Source organism: Hemiscyllium ocellatum, chromosome 13 (genome assembly GCF_020745735.1).
Source record: "Hemiscyllium ocellatum isolate sHemOce1 chromosome 13, sHemOce1.pat.X.cur, whole genome shotgun sequence".
NCBI lineage: Eukaryota > Metazoa > Chordata > Chondrichthyes > Orectolobiformes > Hemiscylliidae > Hemiscyllium > Hemiscyllium ocellatum.
The window spans coordinates 64,976,316-64,988,862 of record NC_083413.1 but is presented as its reverse complement, the minus strand read 5'-3'; the positions used below and the strand labels follow the sequence as shown (position 1 = coordinate 64,988,862).

The 12,547-nt window shown below is 45.8% G+C and overlaps 1 protein-coding gene across 3 annotated transcripts in view; it reads right to left on the bottom strand.

Annotated features, from left to right (window-relative positions):
• LOC132821589 (ubiquitin carboxyl-terminal hydrolase 47-like) overlaps positions 1-12,547 on the bottom strand; it is a 48,881-nt gene that overhangs the window by 17,746 nt on the left and 18,588 nt on the right. For all 3 annotated transcript variants that reach the window (XM_060834257.1, XM_060834256.1, XM_060834258.1), the window contains exons 4-5: positions 1,395-1,540; positions 747-826 (exon numbers count right to left, since the gene is read on the bottom strand). In XM_060834257.1, coding sequence (XP_060690240.1) covers positions 747-826; positions 1,395-1,540 — 226 coding nt within the window. The remainder of the gene's footprint in view (positions 1-746; positions 827-1,394; positions 1,541-12,547) is intronic.

The following is a 12,547-nucleotide window of genomic DNA, read 5'->3' as shown; positions in this document are numbered from 1 at the left end:
CTGCTCCTGCCAATGACACCCACATCCCAAGAAAAAATTATTCTTCTACAGCCAGATGAATTGTTCAAAAAATACTTGGTTCTCAGAGTGTCTACAAAGGTCAGGGGCAGAACTTCTGGGGTCAACAGCGATCACTAACTGAGAATATATTATATTCAATGACTAGGAAGTGTTTTCTATCCTTGCAGCTGGATTTTCCTGCACTGGCTGCAATAGTGATCTCTCATCCTAACCATTCAAGTTGACCAATGAAGATGATAAATGATGGAGAGTTCACATCAACTTTTTAACAACAACATCTGCTGTATTGAGTAAAGACTTTTAAAGTGTTGTAATGTTGGACAAAATTGATATTGATAGTCGAGGCATGTGGGGGGTATAGGGGGAGGGGCATCCTCCAACAGAAATTAACAGCAAAATAATACAAGAGTAAATACTGGGTGATTTTTCTCACAAGGTCCGAGACACTACTTGCAAATAGCAGATTCAGTAGATGAGAATAGTATTGTGATCGAAGTGATGTCCTCCATTGATGAGCAACTTACTGGCACTCACTCATGAAGAATACTATTTGGATGATGTAATATTGGACTGTCTAATACTGAGTCTTTAACACAGCAGAGGAGTCTTTGGAAGGAAAATCTGTGAACAACTGTGAACATCTATGTCTACTTTGTGATCCACTCCAACAAATTGATGCAGTGGTATGACAGAAGAATAAAATAATAACATTTTCCCATGCTTACACATGGTGTCTTCTTCAGTTGATCCTCTAGTAGATTACAGAGTGAACGGAAGAGTTCCTCAGCATCCATCTGACTCCCCACTTAAAATAAATGTAGAAACAAAACACTTTAAACATTTGGGAATATTATACATTAATTGTTCAAGTATGTCTGTACCTTATGAAAATTATTATATGCTATAAAATGATCACATTCTTTAAGGATCTAAACTAGCAATAAGTCTGAGGATATACATTGTGGACTGATGTCGGTGTAGAAGAGAGTATCTCCGCTGATCTTTCATTATGTTGCACTGTGTCACAGTTCGAATGATTCTGTTCCTGTGAAGTGCCTTGAGACTTTTTCTTCCATTAAAGGCACAATCGAAATGCTAGTTATTAATGAACAAAGATGATGGTCTGAGATTAGGAATTTGCTAGCTAGAGAATTGTGTTTGGGGGCAAGTTTGGGTGGGAAAATATTAGTACATCAGTGTGCTTCAGTCTCGCCCAAGACATTATTACCAATAAAGCAGTATTTCAAATGAAACTTAATTTATTGCATTTCTTTTTATTTCCTAAAACCAATTTCATCAGATCTTTTGTGCACTCCTTGATCAATAGATAAAGTCGCATTAAATATCCTAACTGAAATGGATACTATACTTACCATTAATATGGTTTGACCTCAAGAACTTAATAAATTTATCAGGTGATACAGTTCTCTCGGTTTTGTTTTGTAGATGCTGGAAAACTTTGCCAAGGTGATACAGAATGTGGTTCTTGTTTTTTATCAGAAGGTCTTTCCGTTGGCCACTATAATAAGGAAACAAATGAACTTCGTACACTTAAATCTAACTGAACAGAATTCTGTTCAATATAGTAAACAGCGATGGACAAAATAAAACGGAGAGGCCATGACATTGGTGAAAACTGGCCGGTTTTATTTCAGAACAGACCTGTTGGATCACAATGTATAATTAGAAACAATGTAAAGAATTTTGGCACTTTAAATATCAAAGTACTTCACAGCAAATAGTTTATATTAGTTATAACATTACTTTCCTTTACATTCAGTTTTCTGCATCATGATCATTGCTTTACAGTCAACAAGTTGAAGATAATTGCAGGAGTAACAGCAAACACTGTGCTACATAATGCACAGGCATTTGCTTCAGTTCTGCACAAGTTGATAGGAGCAGAGTGTGGTTAGGGCTGCAGGCTAATTATGTAAATCCAACTCATTAATGAATTTATTTCACTAAGTATCCATTGTCCTCTACTGAAGGGCTAAAACAACACCTCTTTATATTAGACGCAGTGCTGACAGCAAGGTACATCACAGCTGAGCCTGATCCTTTAGCTGACCAACATCCGCATACATAACCTGAGGGGTAATACAATTAGGCCTGGCTGATTTAGGTTCCCCATGGGAGACTGATTAGTAAGGTTAAATCTCATGGAATACAGGGAGAACTAGCCATTTGGATGCAGAACTGGGTCAAAGGTAGAAGACAGAGGGTGGTGGTGGACGGTTGTTTTTCAGACTGGAGGCCTGTGACCAGTGAAGTGCCACATGAATCAGTGCTGGGTACTCTACTTTTTGTCATTTACATAAATGATTAGGATGCGAGCATAAGAGGCACAGTTAGTAAGTTTGCAGATGACACCACAGTTGCAACATTTAAGAGGCATTTGGATGGGTATATGAATAGGAAGGGTTTGGAGGGATGTGGGCCGGGTGCTGGCAGGTGGGACTAGATTATTGGGTTGGGATATCTGGTCGGCATGGATGGGTTGGACTGAAGGGTCTGTTTCCTTGCTGTACATCTCTGTGACTCTATAACCTATCCGCCCATCACATCATCACTAATGCCACACGCTCAGTGACTTCCGCCACCCCTACTGCCTTGTCTGCCACCACTTCCGCCCCCACCAAAGCCACTCACCTGCATTCTGCTGACACGCTCCCCACAGACCCCACTGTCACCAAGCCCACCCCCCCAGAACCCCGAGGCGAACATTACCCCTGCTCATGACTCCACCCCCTTTCACCCCACCACCACACCCACTCCAGTTACAGATTCCGCCCCCACTCTCAGCTCCACACCCACAACAGATCCCAGCTCCAGCCCTGCCGAGTTTTCACCATCCCTCCAGACCTTCCCCTCACTGAGGATGAATGATCAGTCCTCAGCAAAGGACTCACCTTCATCCCCCTCCATCCATGCATCAATGAATTTAATACACGCCATGATGTCAAACAATTCTTCCGCCGCCTCCGCCTCTGAGATTACTTTCACAATCAGGACTCCCGCCCACCTTCCGAGGACTCCTTTGTCCACCTCCAACACACTGCATCCACCTGGACACCCTGCGCTGGCCTATTACCTGCCCTCGACCTCTTCATTTCCAACTGCCACCAGGACATTAACCGTCTCAACCTGTCTACCCCCCTCCCCCACTCCAACCTCTCACCCTCAACAACGCGTAGCCCTCCAATCCCTCTACTCCAATCCCAACCTCACCATTAAGCCAGCGGATAAAGGGGGCGCAGTGGTAGTCTGGCGCACTGACCTCTACACCGCTGAAGCCAAACACCAACTCGAGGACACCTCTTCCTACTGCCCCCTCGACCTTGACCCCACCCCCCATCACCAAACCATCATCTCCCAGACCATACAGAACCTCATCACCTCAGAATATCTCCCACCCACAGCTTCCAACCTCATAGTCTGGGAACCCTGCACTGCCCGGTTCCACCTCTATCCCAAGATCCACAAGCCTGACCACCCTGGCCTACCCATTGTCTCAGCATGCTCTTGCCCCACTGAACTCATCCCATCTACCTCGACACTGTCCTATCCCCCCAGTCCAGGAACTCTCCACATATGTTCGAGACACCACCCACGCCCTCCACCTCCTCCAAGACTTCCGTTTCCCTGCCCCCAACGCCTCATCTTCACCATGGATATCCAATCCCTCTACACCTCCATCTGCCATGACCAGGCCTCCAAGCCCTCCATTTCTTCCTCTCCAGACGTCCCCAACAGTACCCTTCCACCGACACTCTCATTCGTTTGACCGAACTGGTCCTCACCCTTAACAATTTCTCCTTCGAATCCTCCCACTTCCTCCAGACCAAAGGGGTAGCCATGGGCACACGTATGGGCCCCAGCTATGCCTGTCTCTTTGGCTACGTAGAACAGTCGATCTTCCGTAATTACACCGGAACCACTCCCACCTCTTCCTCCGCTACATTGATGACTGCACTGGCGCCACCTCATGCTCCCGCGAGGAGGTTGAGCAATTCATCAACTTCACCAACACATTCCACCCTGACCTTAAATTTATCTGCACCATCTCTGACACCTCCCTCCCCTTTCTGGACCTCTCCATCTCCATTAACGACGACCGAATGGACACTGAGTTTTTTTACAAACCCACCGACTCCCACAGCTACCTGGATTACACCTCTTCCCACCCTATCTCTTGCAAAAATGCCACCCCATATTCCCAATTCCTCCACTTCCGCCGTATCTGCTCCCAGGAGGACCAGTTCCACCACAGAACACACCAGATGGCCTCCTTCTTTAGAGTCCGCAATTTCCCTTCCCACATGGTTAAAGATGCCCTCCAATGCATCTCGTCCACATCCTGCACCTCTGCCCTCAGACCACCCCTCCAACCGCAACAAGGACAGAACGCCCCTGGTGCTCACCTTCCACCCTACCAACCTTCGCATAAACCAAATCATCCAGCGACATTTCCACCACCTCCAAAAAGACCCCACCACCAGGATATATTTCCATCCCCACCCCTTTCCGCCTTCCACAAAGACCATTCCCTCCGTGACTACCTGGTCAGGTCCACGCCCCCTACAACCCACCCTCCCATCCTGGCACCTTCCCCTGCCACCGCAGGAACAGTAAAACCTGCGCCCACACCTCCTCCCTCACCTCTATCCAAGGCCCTAAAGGAGCCTTCCACATCCATCAAAGTTTTACCTGCACATCCACTAATATCATTTATTGTATCCATTGCTCCCGATGCAGTCTCCTCTACATTAGGGAGACTGGGCGCCTCCTAGCACAGCGCTTTAGGGAACATCTCCGAGACACCTGCACCAATCAACCACATCGCCCCGTGGCCCAACATTTCAACTCCCCCTTCCACTCTGCCAAGGACATGGAGGTCCTGGACCTCCTTTACCGCCACTCCCTCACCACCAGACACCTGGAGGAAGAACGCCTCATCTTCGCCTCGGAACACTTCAACCCCAGGGCATCAATGTGGACTTCAACAGTTTCCCTTCCCCGACCTCACCCTAGTTCCAAACTTCCAGCTCAGCACTGTCCCCATGACTTGTCCGGACTTGTCCTAACTGCCTATCTCCTTTTCCACTTATCCACTCGACCCTCTCCTCCCTGACCTATCACCTTCATCCCCTCCCCCACTCACCTATTGTACTCTATACTACTTTCTCCCCACCCCCACCCTCCTCTAACTTATCTCTCCACACTTCAGGCTCTCTGCCTTTATTCCTGATGAAGGGCTTTTGCCTGAAACGTCGATTTCGCTGCTCCTTGGATGCTGCCTGAACTGTTGTGCTCTTCCAGCACCACTAATCCGAATCTGGTTTCCAGCATCTGCAGTCATTGTTTTTACTTCTATGTAAAAATGTCTAAGCATTCGTGTTGTGACTTTACTACGCCTGATTGTGTTTGGTTACCTCCAACTAGTTTCAGAATAAAACCTTGGAGATTGCTTGTCTGTACTATGGGGTACTGGGTACCATCTTTGTCAAATAAACAGTTGTGGGAACTCTTGATGTATCACAGAAGTGTTAAACATATCTTGCCATTCCCTTCCATTTTTAATGCTTCACATAATTTGTGATTACAATGTGAGCATTAAAATTAGAAAAATGACTCCTTGTAATGTATTCTTTAATTAATATAATTGTGTTAACTGATTTAACCTTAATCTGTAAATCAGAGGTGAATCAGAAAATGGCAGGTCACTAACAACTCCAGTATTAAGTTAAAAATCACACAACACCAGGTTAAGGTCCAACAGGTTTAATTGGAAGCACACTAGCTTTTGGAGTGACGCTCCTTCATCAGGTGGTAGTGGAGGGATCAATCCTAACATACAGAATTTATAACAAAAATTTACAGTGTGATGTAACTGAAATTGTACATTGAAAAACTGATTGTCTTTAAGCCTTTCATCTGTTAGAATACAGTGATAGTTTCACTTCTTTCATGTGTAAATCACAAAACCTTTTTTTAAAAAAGTTGCATTCTCGGGTTAGCTGTTAACAATGGCGATAGCTAGATAATATGTTGAAGGTGTTGGCCCAACTCCCCACCTACGTTCGGGACACCACCCACGCCCTCCACCTCCTCCAGGATTTTCGCTTCCCCGGTCCCCAACGCCTTATTTTCACTATGGACATCCAGTCCCTGTACACCTCCATCCCCCATCACGAAGGACTCAAAGCCCTCCGCTTCTTCCTTTCCCGCCGCACCAACCAGTACCCTTCCACTGACACCCTCCTTCGACTGACTGAACTGGTCCTCACCCTGAATAACTTCTCTTTTCAATCCTCCCACTTCCTCCAAACTAAAGGAGTTGCCATGGGCACCCGCATGGGCCCCAGCTATGCCTGCCTCTTCGTAGGATATGTGGAACAGTCCATCTTCCGCAACTACACTGGCACCACCCCACACCTTTTCCTCCGCTACATCGATGACTGTATCGGCGCTGCCTCGTGCTCCCACGAGGAGGTTGAACAGTTCATCAACTTTACTAACACCTTCCATCCCGACCTGAAATTCACCTGGACTGTCTCAGACTCCTCCCTCCCCTTCCTAGACCTTTCCATCTCTATCTCGGGCGACCGACTCAACACAGACATCTACTATAAACCGACTGACTCCCACAGCTACCTGGACTACACCTCCTCCCAACCTGCCCCCTGTAAAAACTCCATCCCATATTCCGAATTCCTTCGTCTCCGCCGCATCTGCTCCCAGGAGGACCAGTTCCAACACCGCACAGCCCAGATGGCCTCCTTCTTCAAGGACTGCAGATTCCCCCCAGACGTGATCGACGATGCCCTCCACCGCATCTCCTCCACTTCCCGCTCCTCCGCCCTTGAGCCCCGCCCCTCCAACCGCCACCAAGACAGAACCCCACTGGTTCTCACCTACCACCCCACCAACCTCCGTATACAGCGCATCATCCGCCGTCATTTCCGCCAACTCCAAACCGACCCCACCACCAGGGATATATTTCCCTCCCCTCCCCTATCAGCGTTCTGCAAAGACCACTCCCTTCGTGACTCCCTCGTCAGATCCACACCCCCCACCAACCCAACCTCCACCCCCGACACCTTCCCCTGCAACCACAGGAAATGTAAAACTTGCGCCCACACCTCCACACTCACTTCCCTCCAAGGCCCCAAGGGATCCTTCCATATCCGCCACAAGTTCACCTGTACCTCCACACACATCATCTATTGCATCCGCTGCACCCGATGTGGCCTCCTCTATATTGGTGAGACAGGCCGCTTACTTACGGAACGCTTCAGAGAACACCTCAGGGACGCCCGGACCAACCAACCCAACCACCCCGTGGCTCAACACTTTAACTCTCCCTCCCACTCCACTGAGGACATGCAGGTCCTTGGACTCCTCCACCGGCAGAACATAACAACACGACGGCTGGAGGAGGAGCGCCTCATCTTCCGCCTGGGAACCCTCCAACCACAAGGTATGAATTCAGATTTCTCCAGTTTCCTCATTTCCCCTCCCCCCACCTTGTCTCAGTCGGTTCCCTCAACTCAGCACCGCCCTCCTAACCTGCAATCCTCTTCCTGACCTCTCCGCCCCCACCCCACTCCGGCCTATCACCCTCACCTTGACCTCCTTCCTCCTATCCCACCTCCATCGCCCCTCCCCCAAGTCCCTCCTCCCTACCTTTTATCTTAGCCAGCTTGGCTACTCTCTCTCATTCCTGATGAAGGGCTTATGCTCGAAACGTCGAATTCTCTATTCCTGAGATGCTGCCTGGCCTGCTGTGCTTTGACCAGCAACACATTTTCAGCTTTTGCCCTGTGTCTCTGTCCATGATATTTCATTTGATTCTAATCTAAAAAGTGAGGTAGCTGAGTTTTACATGAATTCATGCAGTTTTTGAGCTCAGAGTTCAATTCAGCTCCAGTATTGTTCTTTATACAAAAACTTGAATCACTCCCCAACAACACTATGGGTGTACATACCCCACATGGACTATAGTTCATGTGGGATATGTACTATAGTAGTTCAAGAGGGCAGCTAATCACCATCCTATCAAGGGCAATTAGGAATGCACTATAAATATTGACCCAGAGACTCCCACAGGGAGAAAGTGAGGACTGCAGATGCTGGAGATCAGAGCTGAAAATGTGTTGCTGGAAAAGCGCAGCAGGTCAGGCAGCATCCAAGGAGCAGGAGAACCGACGTTTCAGGCATGAGCCCTTCTTCAGGAAGGGACTCCCACATCCAACAAGTGAATATTTCAAAAGACCTGCCAGTAGATGGCACTGCTACCCAACAATTGGCAAAACTGCACGCTGCAGCCTGAATTGACAACCTGGCTTATCGTCAATCCTTATTTCAGAAATTTAAATCATTAACACAATTTGCAAGTAACACACAATTGACGTTGACATCAATAAAAATTGCAATTGATAAGCGGAATGTACCCTGACTCTACTTATCTGTCTTTGTTCTGATTCCCTTGATATTCTTATTTAAACAAATGCTTAATAATATCAATCTTAAAGACCTCACTTGATTCAATATTTTGGGGGGTTGTTTAAAATGTCCACTAGCTTCTGTGTAAGAAAAAAAGAATTTTTCTTCCAGATATTAAGATTTAATCCCTAAAATATCCTCCAGAGGAAATACTTTTTCTGATTCAGTTCTCTTTATACTTAAGTCCTCAATTAGATCTCTTCTCTACCATTTAAACATAAGGAAATATATATCAAGTTCATGCAATCTATGCTCTCGACTTAACACCTTTAGTCCTGGTAGCATGCTGATAAATCACTGAAAGGCCAAAGTATATTTACAAATATCTATAAAAAGCTCTGCCTGTCAATTACATTAATCACTGTTAAGGCTACCTCTGATCAATACTTTACATCATTCTCCACCCACATCTCTTTCTCTGGACCAACTCTTTTTTTCTCCCTCATTTTAACCCTACTCCCAATAAACTGCTGATTACCTAACTCCACCTACTTCATGTTAGCTGGCAGTGTCAAATCCTTTAAATATAACATAGGTATCCCTTTCAAAAACTCAACTGTCCTTGCAAATTACTGTCCCAATTTCCAACCTCCTTTTGGTCTTTATGGTCCTTGAATGTGTTGACACCTCCCACCTCCTTTCCAAACTTTCCTGGAACCTTGAATGTCTGAAATCGGGTTCCTGTCCCTGCCACAGCACCTCTTATCAAAGTCACAGCTTCCATTCACTGTGACTGGCAAAGGTTCTATCTGTCTCTGCCTGTTTGCTGCCTTTAGCACAGGTGATCACTCCACCTTCCTCTAATGCCTTTCCTTTGTTGTTAAGGGTATGATAGCTCTGACCTGGTTCCATTTTTACCTATTTAACAATAACCAGAGAATCACATTCTTTTCCTGTCCCCACAATGTCACCTCTATGTGTATCCTAAGGATAATTCGTTGGTCTCTTTCTATTTCTAATCAACATATGAGCTTGAGCATTTGAGTTAGCTTTCACATGTACACTGACAACAAACACTGTTGTTAAATTATCACACTACTTGTCCAATATCCAGCACTGAATGAGCTGTAATATTCTGCAATTGAATAATGCAAAGACTTACGGCATTATTTTCAGTCCTCACTCTTAAACCCCATTCCCTCGCTACTGAGTACATTTCTCACAATGGCGACAGTCTGAGGTGAAGCAGTCTTTTTGGAACCTTGGTGTTATATTTAATCCTGAGATGAGATTCCAACCTGTATTCATGCCATCACTAAGGCCACCTATTTTTATCTATGAACATCAACTAACTTTGTTCATGTGTCAGCTCATATACTGATGAAAATCTCCAACCTTCATTATCTCTAAGTTCAACTATGCCACCAAACCCTTGGCCCGTGTCCCTGCATTCTACCCTGCATAAAACCAAGATCATCCAAAACTCTTCTGCCTGTGACTTATCTTGCAGCAAATCCCATTCCCATATCACTCCTATGTTTGCAGACATTTTGACACTCAGTTGAGCAATATCCTGGTTTCAAATTCTCATCCTTGTTTTCAAATCATTTCATGGTCTCATATCCCTCTCTCTCTGTAATCTCTCCCCCTTTGATAACCCTCCAAGATCTCTGTGTTGCTCTGGGCCACGGCTGTTATATATTCCCATCTTTTAGAGCTCCATTAATGGCTTCATCCCTTCAGTGGCTGAGGTCCCAGAACTCCTGATGCTCTGAAAATCCTCCCCTAAACTTCCTTCTTTCTCTACTTCGCTTTCTGCCTTTAAGACACTTCTTAAAACTGAATGATTTAATGGTTATCTGGCTTAATATCGCCTTGTGTGGCTCAGTATATTTTATTTTATAATCTTTTCATGCTGTTTAATTATGTTGAATGTGCTATATAAATATTTGTTGTTGTTGGATTCACCCATCGAAGAACTCTCCCAGAATTAATTTACAATTAGTCACTTACAATTACACTTTCAAAATCCTAACTATAGAACATAGAACATAGAAGGATACAGCGCAGTACAGGCCCTTCGGCCCTCGATGTTGCGCCGACCGAATCCTACCTAACCTATACTAGCCCAATAACTTCCAAATGCCTATCCAGTGCCCGCTTAAATGACCATAAAGAAGGAGAGTTCACCACTGATACGGGCAGGGCGTTCCATGAACTCACAACCCGCTGTGTGAAGAATCTACCCCTAACATCTGTCCTATACCTACCACCCCTTAATTTAAAGCTATGTCCCCTAGTAACACCTGACTCCATTAGCGGTAAAAGGTTCTTAGTATCTACCCTATCTAAACCCCTAATCATCTTATACACTTCTATCAGATCTCCCCTAAACCTTCTCTTCTCCAATGAGAACAGCCCCAAGTGCCTCAGCCTTTCCTCATAAGATTTTCCTACCATTCCAGGCAACATCCTGGTAAACCTCCTCTGCACTCGTTCTAAAGCTTCCACATCCTTCCTATAGTATGGCGACCAAAACTGCACACAATACTCCAGATGAGGCCGCACCAGAGTCTTATACAACTGCAACATGACCTCAGGACTCCGGAACTCAATTCCTCTGCCAATAAAGCCCAGTACACCATATGCCTTCCTCACAGCACTATTTACCTGGGTGGCAACTTTCAGAGATCTGTGTACATGGACACCAAGATCCCTCTGCTCATCCACACTACCAAGTAGCCTACCATTAGCCCAGTAATCCATCATCTTGTTATTCCTACCAAAGTGAACGACTTCGCACTTAGCTACATTGAATTCCATTTGCCACATTTCCGCCCAGCTCTGCAACTTATCTATATCCCGCTGTAACCTACCACTTCCTTCCTCACTATCCACAACTCCACCGACTTTTGTGTCATCCGCAAACTTGCTTACCCAGCTTTCAAGTCCTTCCTCTAGATCATTTATAAAGATAACAAAAAGCAATGGTCCCAAAACAGATCCTTGTGGTACACCGCTAGTAACTGCGCTCCAAGATGAACATAATCCATCAACTACTACCCTCTGTCTCCTTCCAGCCAGCCAATTCCTAATCCAAACCTCTAATGTATCCTCAATGCCATACCTCCGAAGTTTTAGCATTAGCCTACCATGGGGAACCTTATCGAACGCCTTACTAAAATCCATATACACAACATCTACTGCTTTACCCTCATCCACTTCCTTGGTCACCTTCTCAAAGAACTCAATAAGGTTTGTGAGGCACGACCTGCCCTTCACAAAACCATGCTGGCTATCCCTGATCACGTTATTCCTACCCAGATGTTCATAAATCTTATCCCTTACCATTCTCTCTAAGACTTTGCCCACCACTGAAGTCAGACTCACTGGCCTATAGTTGCTAGGGCTATCCCTACTCCCTTTCTTGAACAATGGGACCACATTCGCTATCCTCCAGTCCTCTGGTACTATTCCTGTTGACAACGACGACATAAAAATCCAGGCCAATGGCTCTGCTATCTCCTCCCTAGCTTCCCATAGGATCCTGGGGTAAATGCCATCAGGCCCAGGAGACTTATCTATATTCATCCTTTCCAATATTCCCAAAACCTCTTCCCTGCATATTTCCAGGGCATCCATTCTAATTATTTGTGATTCCATATTCACATCAGCAACAGTGTCCTGTTCCTGAGTGAATACTGAGGAAAAGTACTGATTTAATGTCTCTCCAATCTCCTCCGCCTCCACACACAACTTCCCACTACTATCCTTGACTGGACCGATACCTACCCTAGTCATCCTTTTATTCTTGACATATCTATAGAAAGCCTTTGGGTTTTCCCTAATCCTACCAGCTAAAGACTTTTCATGTCCCCTTCTCGCTTCTCTTAGCTCCCTCTTTAGCTCCTTCCTGGCTACCTTATAACACTCAATCGCCCCTACTGAACCTTCACGCCTCATCTTTACATATGCCGCCTTCTTCCCTTTCACAAGGGACTCCAATTCCTTACTAAACCACGGCTGCCTCACAAGGCCCTTTACACCATGCCTGACTGGTACATACCTATCGAGGACA